The 16,505-nt window shown below is 33.6% G+C and overlaps 1 protein-coding gene across 1 annotated transcript in view; it reads left to right on the top strand.

The window, feature by feature from the left end:
- Il1rapl1 (interleukin 1 receptor accessory protein like 1) overlaps positions 1-9,904 on the top strand; it is a 1,244,239-nt gene extending 1,234,335 nt beyond the window's left edge. Inside the window, exon 11 of the mRNA XM_034486438.2 lies at positions 258-9,904. Within this exon, the coding sequence (XP_034342329.1) occupies positions 258-976 (719 nt within the window). The 3' untranslated portion in view covers positions 977-9,904. The remainder of the gene's footprint in view (positions 1-257) is intronic.
- The last annotated feature ends 6,601 nt before the right edge of the window (positions 9,905-16,505 follow it).

Below are 16,505 nucleotides of genomic sequence, written 5' to 3'. Positions count from 1 at the left end.
TATATTCTAAAAATCATTGTATTTTATGATCCTTAATATTTATTTAAATCAAATGAGTTATTTCCATCTGGAAAAAATATCTCTGGTATTTCTAGAATGGAGGCCAAAAACTCCACCAAAGTGCTAATTCATTGTTTCATCTTCACAATATGTTAACCAACAATCAATTCTTAACTACTACGTGATAGAAAAGAACAGAAACTTTTGGAGCTCTTATCAGTTCACTTATCTCGATCCATCTTTTTTTGTCTTTATAGCATACATTGAAGATGTGGCTAGATGCGTAGATCAAAGTAAGCGGCTGATTATTGTCATGACCCCAAATTATGTAGTTCGAAGGGGCTGGAGCATCTTTGAACTGGAAACGAGACTTCGAAACATGCTTGTGACTGGAGAAATCAAAGTGATACTGATCGAATGCAGCGAACTCCGAGGAATTATGAACTACCAGGAGGTGGAGGCCCTCAAGCATACCATCAAGCTCCTGACGGTTATTAAATGGCATGGACCAAAATGCAACAAGTTGAACTCGAAGTTCTGGAAACGTTTACAGTACGAAATGCCTTTTAAGAGGATAGAACCCATTACACATGAGCAGGCTTTAGATGTCAGTGAGCAGGGGCCTTTCGGGGAGCTGCAGACTGTCTCGGCCATTTCAATGGCTGCTGCCACCTCCACAGCTCTAGCCACTGCCCATCCAGATCTCCGTTCTACCTTTCACAACACCTACCATTCACAAATGCGTCAGAAACACTACTATCGAAGCTATGAGTATGACGTACCTCCTACGGGCACCCTGCCACTTACCTCCATAGGAAATCAGCATACCTACTGTAACATCCCTATGACACTCATCAATGGGCAGCGGCCACAGACAAAGTCGAGCAGGGAGCCGAATCCAGATGAAGCCCACACAAACAGTGCCATCCTGCCGTTGTTGCCAAGGGAGACCAGTATATCCAGTGTGATTTGGTGACAGAAAAGCAAAGGACATCCCATTCCTGGGAGTTTGAAAGGAATCTGCAGTCCAGTGCCTGGAACTCAATCCTCGACTGCTGCTGTTAAAAACATGCATTACAATCTCTAGAACACGAGGAAAAACAGGGTCTTGTACATATATTTTTTGGAATTTCTTTGTAGCATCAGTGTCTTCATGTTTTACCATGTCTCTTACCATTACCTTTTTTTTTTGACTTTGTTTTATATGTCATTGAATTTGTAAATTTACATTTTTTTTTAAAGAAGAGACTGATGTATAGATAGAAACTTCCCCTCCCTTTTTGCTTCACTAATTTTAGTTTTAGAATGGGTTTTTAATTTTCTTTTTAAATTTTCTTTTGCTTTTAACATTTCCTTGGGGTGCTTGGACAAATCTATCTGATGGGACAAGGAGCACCGGATCGACTCTCAGGTTCTTCCTAGGACCAGCTTGGCCATATGGGCCTTCAGAAAGCAGTGCGACTGAACGCCAGCCTTGCATTGCCCGTTTGGGAACAAAGAGAGAGAAAAGAGAAGAAGATCTGTTCCTAGGAGGGCCCTACCAGTCAGAGCCCTGAAATCTCTTCCATGTCCCCACCTCATTCCCCACCTCTACCCTTCTAATGGCAGCATGAAGTGTAAACTCTGCAGGGGGTAGGGGTAGGTCTAACTGTCTTAACATTGAATTCACTGCTCTTCAGAATACACTCTAGACCCAAAGTTGTGCTAGTCATTCAACAGTGACCGCTACAGAGTGCTCACTACAGAATGAAGATCAAGGGCATGAAAATGGGGAGAGTGTTGTTTCCGTTTTTAAAAAATGAGTTGATGTACCCTTATATATATATAAATATAAATATAAATATAAATATATAAAACAGGAAAACAAAACAAAACAAAGAAAAAAACACACAAAAATATAAAACCAAAAAAAAAAAAAAGCCCTATATTTGATCACTTCCTGGAAAGGCATGAATGTGTTTGTGGCTGTTTTTGTTTGATAATCTACTTCCTCTTTTCCCTCTATAATTAATTTTTCTGCAAATGAGATTATGTGCAAATACCAGGCAAGTTAACTCAAATAGGTGAATCAAGGCAAGTAAAAATGAAATTTACATTGAAAGCTTCCAAACCAAAGGGAAGAACAGGATGTGTCATCAAATATGTTTTGTTACCTTGTATTATACAAAATGTTATCTTCTAAAGAGTCAGAAAAAAAAAATCTGTGAAACTTATTGTGTGGTACCCTTGTACTTAAATGTTATCTGACTTGTATTTACTTTTCAATGCTACATTCAGAACTTAAGTGGTTTCAGTTTATGAACATAAGCAGCATTTATTAATATCAAGGTTGTTTAAATAATATCTCAGGAGGTCAAATGTATGAATAACAACACCAACTACTACTTTCAAAATAAACATTATTTACACAAAATAGTTTTAAATTAGATCAGAAAATACTTAAAATACTTAATTTTGTATAGAAATTAATTTAATTTTAACTATGTGTCTATCTTTCCGAAACAGAAAGTTGATGCTCCCAGGAAATTTGTCACTTACTATCTAGCTTTATGTTGGAAATGAATCACATAAACAGCTAATTCTTTGTCATGTTAACTGTGATGCTAAATCAATCATGAAAGATCCTGCAGAAGGCAGAATTGTTAAAAGGACTATGTTACCTATGTAGATTTTAGTTTTCTTAAAAAAAAAATCAATGTGACAAAACCACTGATAATAGACTTTAAGCTTTACAGAACTTACTTTAGTGATTCATCATGGGAAATTCCTGCTCAGTCATCATCTGTGGGTTCATGTAGTGACTACTCTGTGTTCGCTTAAATCCTGCCACACCATATAAGGAGAAAACAATTCTAGAGGTTGGGTCACAAGGCTAAGGTGTGAGTGGGCCACATAGACATAAAAGTAAAAATTGCAATAGAGTTCACTGGGGAGAACAAGCTAGAACTATGAACATAGGAGAGACAAGTACACACATTTTGTAACAATGCAAAGGTCTCAGTGTCTGTGTGACAAGGCAAAGGAGCCTTGGGATATGCATTGATTTTTATTTGCTTAAAAATGTTGACTTCCCTGACAACTTGCCTGGGTCTTCTCTACAGTATGTCTTTATTCTTGTGCTCCCCTTGGTTCTGTGTCACATTTTCAAAAACCAGAACTGAAGCTTCAAGGACACATAAAACTTTAAGGTCAGCTTTGCAACACTGGGTTATTTTCAGAAACGAAGAAGGCCATTGTTTACTTTGTACTATGGACACTTGTCATTGGACTGGATTCCAAACTCCCCCAGTACTCAGAAGAGTGTAAATGTGGCAATGGCCTGAATTATTTCTTTGTTTGTTTTTTATTTTTAATTTTTTAAGTGCACGATGGGTGTGTGGAATAAATGTAGAGGAAGTAATCAGACCACAGTCATATTTTAGGCATCCATAGGTGTTAATTTAGCTGCATTGGGAGTACATTTTTTTGTTCTATTTTTAGTGTAGATTTAAGCACTTTGAATAGCATGATTCAGGGATTGATGGGTAATATTTGATACTCTCACAACGTAAGAACCATTTTTTTTTTTTCTCCAATGCTTTGTTATATTTAAAAAATGACATAAATGCAAAGGAAGCTATCTATAGCTTTAGAAACATTCCTCCCAAGTTTCTATCCTCTATCAGCTCCACATGAGAACCAGAGACGGGAACTCATGGGTTCACGTGTTCTATGTGTAACAGAAGTTCTGTAAGAACTCAATAAAATGAAGAAAAAAACATGTATTTTTCCTAGTGCTTAGGTTTCATCCTTCTCTGTTTATTTGGGGTTCTGGGGGATAAGATTATTCTAGCTATAAAAACACATTTGAAAATGTGAATGTGTTAGCCAAGCTGGGGGGAAGAATGGACTTCCAGACTTGGACACGTGTGATATTTGGTATTGCCTGTTTTTCATCAATCACCGCCTGAGCTCTGAATGATACATTATGGATTCAAAGTCCATTTGGTTCTTTAGTGTAACCTCAACTTGCTGCTTCTGAGCATCTTAGTCTTTATTCTGGTGCTCAAATCGTTGATTATTTAATTTGTATCCCATCCCTTTGGTCTTCAATGGGCAGAGAAGACCTTTGTATGTTGTGTTACCAGCTGATCTAAGTTTAGATAAAGTCTATGAAATCTAAAACGTAATGAGATCTGAACTTATATTTCTATAGCTAAGTATCTGATTGTTCAGTCAACCATTTTGTGATTATTATTTTCCTCTTATCATATGTATTTGGATTCTATCAACTTAATCTTAAATATGTAGATGCTGGTTTCTTTCATATTTCATTGTTAATACATATTTTATAACAAGAGGAAATATTAACTAAGAGCCAACTCCTAAACTCTAAGTATGCTTTGTTTATCCTAGAATAGTCATTAACTTTTCAGATACTATTTATGTGAATTGAAATTACTATTTCTAGGAAAACATTAATTTTTACATTATAAGCTATTTTCTGATTCTGGAATGGTACCCTAAATGGTATCCTTTCAAAGAAGGAGTTTTTAATCTTGTGTTTATTTTCTCCTTTTTAAAAAATTTGTTGCTTTGTTTATTTTGTTTTTGAGACTGGATTCAGGCTGGGGAGGCTTCAACCTCTCAATCCTCCTGCCTCGGCCTCTTGACTGCTAGAATTTTAGGCATATACACCAAACCCAGCAATTTCTTCTTTATTAATTTCAGTGTATACATTAGTCCCACAAGAAATCTTACTGACATTCTAAGGAGAACATCAATATCACACAAGTGAAATATCTGAATAGAATTAAGAGAATACACATACACAGAAGAGGAAAATGTCTTTTTGTCTCTGATATGAATATGTTTGGCCATTCATCCCATCATTGCAATAGCTGATAAAAGATAGAGGCAAAATATTAAATAGCTTAGATATCACACTACAGATTTCTATTCCCTATTGTGGAAAAATTTTCCAACCATACATACATGGTTATTAAAAACAAATCACAATGTGACTTTGTCATAAGAGAAGAAAGTTTTGTCAATGGAAGCAGAGGTTATTATTTCTTGCCTTATCATGGATCTTTCTCACCTGATCATTCTGAACAAAGAAAGTAGCCAACAGTTTCAATTATCCTTATTAATAGGCCTTACACTTGAGTTTCAGGGATATGGTGGCTCTATAAAATAAATAAAAGGAAATAATAAAAAACAGAAAAATATTTTCCTGGGTGTGACTCTCAAGATATCCAGCATCCAAGAAAGCCATAGACATTTAGATTCAGATGACAGTGTCTTATGCTAATATTAATATAAACTCACATATCTTGAAGACATTGTTGTGTCTTTGATTTTTTTTATCTTCATTTATAAAAAATTAAGGGTGGCTATTGTTTTGTTTTTTGACAAAGATAACTCCTCATCCAAAATGACCTGACTTTATGATAGAAATGGTGTGAAAAAAAACTTTAAAATTTTAAATTTTTTAAAATTTAAATTACTTATAAGCAATTTTCAACCAAATAAATGAGGTATCTATCCCTTATTATTAGTTTAGTTTACTCATTTTTCTACTCATTTAAAACAAGAGAATATACAAAATCATAATTTTACAAGTATGACTTACTTCATTATTTTTTGTTTGTTTTTTAATTGTATTGTCTGCCAAAAAAAAAAATCAAACAGTAGAGAAAGAGAAGAAAGAACAATTAGATGTGGTTTTTCCTAATAGGACCAGTTTTATTATGAAAACTTTTAGAGTTTGTTAAGGGCTTCACTTTCAGTGATCACAATTTTGCTGCTTTCATGAATTCCAATATGACCTTGGAAAAATGTATAGAATTTTGAAAAGTGAGATGGTGGTAATTTAAAGTTGCAGGGTTTTTTTTTTTTTTTATTTTTGGTTCATTGTAGAGTGAAAACCTATGCTCTATGGTAAGAGAATGAATTATGGTCAGAAGGAGCTGTAAAATCTTACTTAAATAAAGCAAAAAGAGAAGGAGGAAGAAGAGGAGAAGGAGGAAGAGAGTTAATTTTAATCTTAATTTGCCCTTATCATAGTCAAATTTTGATTGCATCCATAGAAAATGTCTTGAGGAAAAAAAGGGAGATCAAATTAGATTTTCCATTTAGTATTTTATCTTATTTACAGGCTCAGAACACAAAATGGTTTTTGATTACAGATAAGATAGGCATATATATATTTATAAAATATATATGGTTTTATAAATATATATATATATAAATTCCTTCTGTTCATTAGTAAATTTTTTCTCTAATAGCCTCTGCATTCACTGACAAATTCATGCTTCTGAATCCTTCATTAAAGTAAGTAAAGTTACTTTTATTTTTTTCTATTTACTGCTTTCATTGATATATCCCTCAGTGTTCACCAATCTGAAATTTTTCTCTTTTTAATACAAGGAAGCACTCTAAAAAATTCACTATGCTGTGTTCCCTCTACTACCAAAAAAACGAACTCAAAAGAAAAAAAAAAAAACTGCCCATGAACTTCAGAGTACTAAGTGTAATATCGATGTTGTAAATTTCAATCTTCATAATCTAAATGTTACCTTTCAAAAGGCATGCTGTGTCATTAAAAAAGAGTTAATGTGAAATGATCTTATTACATAGTGCATGAATATGTGGCAAAGTAATATGGATCTATCTTTACTAGTCAATGAGAGGTTAAATTTGGGGAGATCAGATGTGTTTTAGGTCAGTGTCAATTGGAAGGATGGAATCTTAATGTTAGCATAATGGGCAGTTTTCCATACTGCTTGCAGTATATGCTCCTGTTAACAACAATCCTTAGTGTACTCTTTCCATCAAAGTAGTGGAGATGTGTTCATATAATCTGCTATTTGATTACTACTTTTACATCTTCAGAATTTGAGGGAACCCAAATAGGAAAGTGGATGTAATCATTTTCCTCTGCTGGCGTTCAAGTTGTATTTTAAACTCTGACACGCTCAGATCTGTTCACAGTCAATACAATTGCATTTTACATAGTACTTCTCTTGAGTTTTGCTCACCCTCTTTTGACTTTGTACAATCTAGGATGTAGGTGACTCATGAGTAGGTGATGGGGGCGCTCCTTTTTTTTCTTAGAATACTTACAATTATATATTTGGTTTTTGCTTTGACTAGCAATAGGAAAATAGACAAATACAAGTGTACAAATGAGAAATTTTAACCTCGACTTATAATTTGTGTTTTATAGTCGTTTCATAAGTCTGTTGCTCTCTATGAGTATGCTCTCTATATATCCTGTAAAAATAAATTTATATGTTACATAGAAATTCAAGAAATTAAATTATTTATTAAGCTACAAATGTTTCTTCTGATTTCTACCTTATCATAGATGACAATAAATTAAATAATGTGTTGTTGGAACATATGTAAGTATGCTTGTTAATTTAATAACGCTTGTTATACTTTTCCTTCTCTTTCTTTGTATGTTGTTTAAGCTAATAATTCTTAGGCCTAATTCCTGTGGTTGTGAGGAGAGACTTAAGAAATGCCCCAGTTGGTTGGGGAAAAAAAGAAAAAAAAGGCTTTTTGAGAAACCAAGTGTATTTGCATTCCTGCTTTATACTTCACTGTTGGATTTAGAGAGATTTGAATCACTAATTCAAGCACTTTATCATTACCACATGAATGATCTTTTCAAGGTAAAAATCCATGTTTCCTTTGGGAAACAGAAATGAAAAGAATGAGAACATGTCAATCCTTTTCTGGCTCCCATTCTTTTGGGTATATTCTTTTCCTTTCGAGGTACTACTGACATGATGATCTTAAAATATTGTCCCCTCTGAAAATATTTTATAGTGGCCAAGGTCTTGAATCATCTTGTTTTGCACTTCTGATGCATAGTCATTCCCCCCAAAAATGTGTTTGGTCATACTTTTTGTTTTTTAGTTGTTGATAAATGACCTTATTATTTCCTTACCAGAGGTGAGGGTGGGGTTAGGGAATGATGGTAAATCATTCCATCAAAAGAAAGAAATCATGGACCTCTTTAGCATGAATTTGCTGCTCATACAAAATTCCTACCATAGGCAGACAGCTGTTTAAGAAACATTTTTCATCAATGCAGCACAGATCAATCATGAAAATTTGAAGTAAAGTTTCAAAGCACTCTGTAAGGTTACTTTTAAGTTACATTTCAAAGAAATTAATATTGAATTTTCACACATTCTTTTCTACCTCAGTTAGATTTTTATTTTTTAATTTTCACTTTTTTGGAGGGTTGGTGGGGAGAGATTTGAGACAGTTTCTCTGTATTGTCCTGGCTGACTGGAACTCGTGATAACTCCTGCCTGTCTCCCTAGGCCACCACTGCCCAGCTATCAGTAGGATTTTTAAATATGAAAAAATAACTTCTAAAATTGTAAAATCCCATCAGGATTATTTGGCATTGTCAAACTTTAACACTATATGTTAAATCACAAATCCCAGAATATAATGTTTAATTTAAAAATATCAGTTGAATCCTCTATAGTTAAAGAATCTGGGGTGTTACTTATATATTTAAAAAACATACATACATTTTCTATTATAGCCATCTTATTGACAGGTGTTAAAAGATTAAAACAAAGAGAACATTTTACTTTTAGAAAATTCTTAATTCATGGTGGATGCACTTTTAGCAACAAAATTAAAATGAACAATATGGCAAATATTTAGAAAGTATAATATTGGTGACCAAATCACTTATGGCTATGGGCTTTATACTATTCGTATATGGCTTCTAGGAGCTATTTGAACAAATCTCTTAATTTATCATATTTTCTCAATCAATATTTACTATTATAAGGTAATGTGAGTAATGTAGAATCCTATTTTGTATACAAGAGAGCAAGATACAATTCCAGATAATAGTGAACATTGCTATTTTGCCAATTGCTTAGCCAATAGGTTAGCCAAACTAGGGTTTTTTTTTTTTAATTATCCTTATGTTAGTTCATTATGATTTGCACGGCAGAATACTTGTATTTGAATAGATATACATTGGATTTAAGATTTCTCAAGACTTAAAATTTCTAAATTAAATATCAAACTCGAAACTTTATTGATATTCTTCTTTATGATTTTGCTTAAATGATAGAATGATACATGAACAAACTGAAGCATATATAAATAGGAATCTAGGAAAGGTGATGTATGGCAAATATCAACAAATGTCTTGATTATTTGAAAAACATATATGCTAGTTGGTTTTCCTTTAGCCATAGAGGATAGAAAAGAACAGAACATGGACAAAAGATAAAATTCCCCATAACATAGAGAGCAGAATGTATAAAAATTCTTCATGAAAAAATCAAGAAAAGTATAAACTTATGAACACTAATGACTGGCTTCAGTAAAGGAAACAATCTTGTCTGTTTATTGTGCTTAGCAGTCAAGAGGTATTGCATATTATGAAATTAACAGAAAATCCTGGTCTCTGAATGTTAATTCTTTCTAGGATGATCTCAGGGTAAATGGAAAAGCATTTCTCAATTTTTCTAAATTAGATGGATAATGGATTACTAAATTCTGTAACATATGAATACAAATAGTGATTTTGGCATACTGTGAGATGTAGATTTTGGGAGTGATGAAGTTGTACTTTTATAACATAAAGTGTATTTGTAATAAATAGTTCAAAACCCTGGATATGTTTAGAATAACCTGACGTTTAAAAATATCAGCAAATGTCAGAAATCTAGAAGCAACTAGTCACTCTGAGTTTGTTATTAATGTCTGTGTTCCTCAGTGAACACTCCAGAGAATACTCATTAGAAATTAATCAAAATCGCAAACTGTACAAACCAAACCAATGAGTATCAAATTTTTGTCTCTAGAAGAGCCTGGAAACATCTCAAGAAGTGAACATTTAAGAATGGTTGTATAATTCAGAGGGCATAGTTATAACATAAAGGCCCTGGATTCAAATTTCTGCATTAAATATTTTTAGGTGTCAATTTAGACTGAACCTAGTAAGACATAGTATCAAAATGTACTATAATAGATTTCCCAGGGGATCAGGAAGCAGAGGCCCATCAATCCCTTCCTCAGGATGCTGTGGAATGTATCCTTTCTCTCCTTAGTAGTGATGTTGATCTTTGGAGTGTAAAATTAAGAATTGCAACAGATAGGTAGCATCCTAGCCTGGGTCATCCTCTTGAAATAATCTCTCCCAAAACATGATATCCAAATTTCTGAGGAAAAAAATATTAACACTACAAAATTATATACATTTCATAATATTTAAAAAGAAAACTAAGTGAAAAAATTAAGAAAAAAAACAAAATCCAGCACTGAAATCAAATATATGGCTTCAAAAAGTAATTGAGCCATTTAGCAGAAAACATAAACTAATTAGCAGTTGTGTACTTAAAACAAACCTTCCTTATAAAAGAATACACACATATTACCAGTTATTTTATCTATAAAGAAAAAAGTACAACTAGACAAGAATACTAACAACATTGACTGTCAAAATGCATGTATGAACATCAAATTTATTAAATTATTTAATCAATTTTACCTCAAGTTAATAATTAATTAATTGAATAAATTAACTCTACAAGAAAACTTCCGCTTTCCATATGTTCTTTAGCACAAGCATAACTTGACAAACTGGGCTTACTGTCTCATGCTTGTAATCTTACCATTCATTTTAAATTCTGTTCACTGCCCCTCCCAGTCACACCCTCCCACACAATCCTTCCCCCATCCCCCTTCCATTCTCTGAGCAGGTAGGCACCCCCACCTGGGTATCCCCCCCAACCCTGGCACTTGAAGTGTCTGCAGAACTAGGCACTTCCTCTCCCACTGAGGCCAGACAAGACAGCCTAGCTAGCAGTACATTATCTCTCACACAGGCAACAGCTTTTGGGATAGCCTCCACTCCAGTTGTTCCAGACCCACAAGAAGACCAAGCTGCATATTTGCTACATATGTATGGGGGTACCTAGGTTCAGCCCATGTATGTTCTTTGGTTGATGGAGTTTCTATCCCCTTCTGAGCCGTGTCCCTTCCCCCAAATCTTCCATAAAAGTCCCTAAGCTCCATCTACTGTTAGGCTGTGGGTCTCTATACCCATCTGAGTCAGCTGCTGGGTGAAGCTTCCCAAGAGAACAGTCATACTAGATTCCTGTCTGGAAGCATAACAGAGTATCATTAATAGCGTTAGGGATTGGTGCTTGCCCACAGGATGGGTCACTAGTTGGGCCAATTATTGGTTGTCCATTCCCTCAGTCTCTATCCCATCTCTTGTCCCTACATTTCTTGTAGACAGGATACATTTTGGATCAAAAGCTTTGTGGGTTGGGTTAGTGACCCTATTGCTCCATTAGGGTTCCTGCCTGGTTACAGGAGGTAGCCTCTTCAGGTTCCATATCCCCAAAGCTGTGAGTCACAGTTCAGGATACCCCTGCTGAATGTAGGATCTTAATACTATTTCAGCAGAATGATAACCCACAGAGCAAGGACAAACTATTCATATGCTTTATTTCAACATTTGATCACTTTTTCTGACAATGTAGTATCAGTCGGATATATTCATCTCACTAGATAAAATTTATTTAATATTGCTTGTGATTTTTGTTGTAGTATAGTATTTGGGGGAAGCATTTTTTGATGGATTTTCCAAATCTCTTACTGCCAAAATGGGTACAAAAGAATAAAATTTCTGGTTATTTTCAGAAGCAAAATATAGAAGCAAATTTTCAAACTTTCACAAATTTTACAATTACTATTTCCTGAAATCACAAATGAGAACTATGTTTCTCACATGTATACCCTTTCTCATTAATTAGTTTTTGGTAATGTATATAATTCACTTTGATTACTCTTCCCTCACCCTCTCTTATTACCTTCCTTCCTAACCCTAGCTTCCCCCACCCTTCCCTACTAGTTTCTTTCTCAGACTCACAAGTTTGGGGCTGGTTTGTGACTGATATAGTTTAAGCAGGGCCATCTGTGTGAACATCGCATTGGGAGTATTTTTTGGAGACTGCTGGAATCACCAGTAGATACCCAACTGAAGATAACAACACCTTTTCCCCTGAATTTGTAGTAACTGGTACAACAGTGAGTGATAAGACTCTCTGATCCACTTCTTATCCATGCTTGGATATCTACAGGCTTATTCTAATGCAGACACTCACTGGGCTTATTTTTATCTTGGTGCCTTACACTACTATTGAAGTTGTTTTCTTTTAGGTCTAAAGAAAAATGCATTGTTTGATGCAATATATTTATAAACAAATCAGATCTCTGATCCCAAGTTAATATTTCAAAAACATGTAACCCTTGGTAGTTATGGATAAATTTTGTTTCCCTTTTTTCTTTCTTTCTTTCTTTCTTTCTTTCTTTCTTTCTTTCTTTCTTTCTTTGTTTTTTGAGACAGTATCTCTAATTATTTCTCTGTGTAGTCCTGGCTGTCCTGGAACTAGCTCCATAGACCAAGTTGGCCTCAAATTCACATATATCTGCCTGTCTCCAAAGTACTGGAATAAAAGTCATTCACCACCACTGCCCAACTACAAATACTCTTATAATTCTTCATAAAATTGCCAAATCAAACCCTTTCTAAAATGTGGCTTTTGAAGTTGGAAACATGTCACTCAAATTCTCATGACTTCCACAGTTACCGTAGGCTTTATTAAGACCTAAAATTTATAATATTAGAATATCTTAAAGGTAATAATCCACAGTGAATTTTATTAGGTGCAATAGAGTTTTTTAATATTCATTCTGGACTTCAGTACTTCAGAATATCCAACTGTGACAATGGTAAGCTTTTAGTATTCTAAAATAGTATATGCATATGTAGAATGTGTACAACTAAAATTAACACCATACAGAATAAATATTTTTAATATACATGTTACATTAAACCATCAGCTAGGAATTTGCAAGTTAATGTACTCAATCAGAAAATTACTAAGTAACCATTTTTGTACAGGCTGAATATAAGTTTCTGGGTTCCTATTCAATCAAATTTTCTTTATGGACATATATTTTATCTTAAAGGTCATTTTGCTTTCGCTGTAAAATTCTGTGATTTTCTCCATTTCCCATACTTTCCCTTACATGCTATCCCTGAAATTATTTATTTATAAAAATTGAAGAAGCATTACACTCAGCAACTATCACAAGAAAAGTCCATGGAAGCACCAAAGTTATTGCCAAGAGTTATCTATCTTTCCATCAAATTTATTTTCTCATGGCTATGAAATAATTTATTTTTCAGATTCCATTTAAAATATGTCTTTAGTAAATAACATGTCTTCAGCAAAGCCTAACCTTAGAAATATGATTACATTTTTTCTTTACAGATTGAATGTCACATTGATATGAAATAGAAACAAAATAGAATTAAATGAATTCACAGGTATACTTTAAATATTCTGCACCAGGAAATGGCCTTTATTCATAATTTTCTTCAAAGCTGGCATCTGAGTAAATCACTGTGTATTTTCACTAGAATGCTGGACAGGGTGAAAAATCAAAGAAAGGTGATACCAGGGATTTCTCCTGTGATAGCACTGGAGATATGGATTTTTATGTTGCTATGTCTAAAGACAGCTACAGTTTATAGATAATACTGCATAGCTGATTACAACAAATATAGCATAGTTAGCATTCAGAGTTTGATTTTTAAGAGTGAAGGAAATCTGTCACTAAATATAAATGTTACATATGTTAGCACTAGAGATAGCAATTTTGTAATTTGATTGCACTTGCCTTTATTTTTTTTCAAAAAAAAAAAAAAACCACGTGTGTGTGTATGTGTGTGTGTGTGCATAAAAACAAATGTAGATGAGGATGGTTGAAGAACATTGTTTAGAAATAGGCAAGTTCTGAACTGATTATATTTTTATATAATTTAAGATATAATCAAGAAGTATACTTGCTAGATTCATGTAAGGAATATTTCTGAGCAGATAAAAACAGCAGTTTGTATAAGCACAAGATATCCTATGCTGAGATTAGAAATTAATGATAACGTCAGTGTGACTGCTTAAAATTTAAAAGCTTGGATGTTCAAAACAACATTTATTACTTGCCTAAAAGTATTTTTGTATAATATTGAGAAAGGTTTAAAAGTGGATTTGTGGAGTGCAAATTTTAGAGAAAATAAACAGGGTATATATCCAGTTTGTAAAGGGTTTCTTTCAAGATTATTATCTTACTGGTTAAATGGAATATTATGACTTGAAAGACTTTTGTGAATTGAACAGTCCCACCAACAATACCAATAGCAAATAAAGCAATGTGAATAAACTGAGTATGCAAACTTCTTTTAATCAATGCCAATATATCCTAAAAATAAAAAAGAAGACTCATTTTTGTTTGTTTAATATTAGAGATAATTATTAATTCAATTCAGTATCTTATCAATAAATACATATCCATATTTCTCATAAGAAAATATTCAAATATTTTATCTTGGGAAAATTTCATTCTTCACACTTTGAGCTAAAATTACATTTATTTTCTAATATAGAGAATAAGACAAGTTAATAACATACATATCTTATTTAGTATTTATAGATTCAAGACTAAAATATAAAGAGAGTTTTTAAGTTTATAAGAAGTCTATTTGCCCTTAACAGATAGCAAATATAGGTAGCCTTTAGGATGCACATATTAGCAAATTTGTGAGAAAAAACTTATGAAAAGTGTGTGCTAATTACTATTATTTAGTATTTATATACTTTGCTCCTATGTGTATATATGTCGCCCATTTATATGTATATTTAAATATTTTTATATACATATATATCCTATATAGTATAATTGTACTTAATTTAAGTAGCATATTTGAAATCTACAAGCAAAAGTATGAGTGTATTTGGGGACTAAACAGAGGAAAGACACATTCAAATGCTTCTTTAAGATTCAAGTGAGAATATTAAAGAAGATCATTGTCCCAGAAAAGATGCAAAAATTTTCACAATTCTTTCCAAATAAAGCAAATTCTAAGTATGGTAGGTTCTATGATCTCCTAATTGAGAAAAAATAAGAATAAAAATATCCTTTACTGGGGATGAGCATTGTGACACAATGATCAGAAAAAGAATCATAATTTTAAAATAGGAGCTAGTGTACTGCAGCACCATGGGATGTGACAAGGTAATGAACTTCCATGCATGCTGCTGTTTATTTTATATTTGGAAAAACATTCCTTCCAAGAGGCAAAGGGGTATTAAAATGAAAACCTAATGCCTGGTATATCACAGATGTCTCTATACCCATGGTAAGTATTACTGCTTCTTAATGATGCACACTTATTCTGCATTTTGAACATCTGTGTAAGAGTTTGTAGTTATTACTGTATCAGTTGTGCCCAGAGGAAATGCAAAACCAAGGGTGGGTGGATAGATTTGCTCAAAACCCATTAGAGACATTTATTTGGGAAATAAAAAGAACATTTAATATCAATAAAAATATCAAAAATGAAAAATTGACCCTTACAAATTGACCCTCATGTACTGTTCTTTCACTCAGCCTTCAGATTGTTCTTTAGAGCATTCTTGGTGCAAGCATACTGTCATTCTTTGTTTTCCTTATACTGCATAGAAGAACTTGGCTAAACTCCCACCATAGAGTACCCCTCTATAGGTCATTTCTCTAATCTTTGCTGTTTAAGAAAAACAATAAGGAAAACAAAAGTAAACCTTTAAATCTCCCCACTACAGACACACAGAAAAGTAAACCCTTTCCTTTCTTCTAATATTCTAAGCTTCCTGCTTCCGGGCAGGCAGTTTCTCATATAGATACCATCCCAGGTAAAGTTTGTGCTTATAGATTAGTGTCAACATATGTACTACTGAGTAAGCTCAGAGAAAGACTCTGGGGAAATTAACTCCATGGTAAGAGCCTGAAAGTCTGATTTTTAGTTTTCTTAGCCCATGTCTGCTTAGGAGGCCTGAGAATAAATATTCTGTCTTGCATAGACTTATGTTAATCAAGTCTTTAAGATGCTGTCTTCAAAACAAATGATTATTAATAGCAATCAAGGAGACCAGAATGTTCTTGTTACCTTGTAGGAATGTGAAGTCATAACTATAATGTACATTCAGGGAATGTCAAATCATAAAGATCAAAGTTAATAGAAAGATGCATCTCTCCTCACCACAGACAGATAGTTGCTATTCTAAATCTAAAACTAGAAAAAAAAAAAAAAAGACCAATTCTGATTATTGGTATTTTCTCCTTCTGGATATATTGATGTTTTTGCCCTCTCATTAAGCAGCAGAAACTTACTTTGGACCATATGACCATGTCTGAGTCTCCCTTCCAGGGATACCAACTTTCTATTTTTAAATCTCCTCCTGACTTAGGTGTTCTCCTTAAGCAGGTTGTCTACTTTGAGTCTTGAAAAATAACCTTAGCCATCAACTTTTGAGTCACATGGTTTTTGTCTGTTGCTAAATAATCTCAATGCACCAGTAAGGTGTGTTCTGCGCCCCTTTTCGAGTCCCCTTCGCCCGCAAAAGAGACACATGAGGCAGTGT

Source organism: Arvicanthis niloticus, chromosome X (assembly GCF_011762505.2).
Source record: "Arvicanthis niloticus isolate mArvNil1 chromosome X, mArvNil1.pat.X, whole genome shotgun sequence".
In the NCBI taxonomy this organism is placed as follows: domain Eukaryota; kingdom Metazoa; phylum Chordata; class Mammalia; order Rodentia; family Muridae; genus Arvicanthis; species Arvicanthis niloticus.
This window is presented reverse-complemented; position numbering and strand designations above follow the sequence as displayed.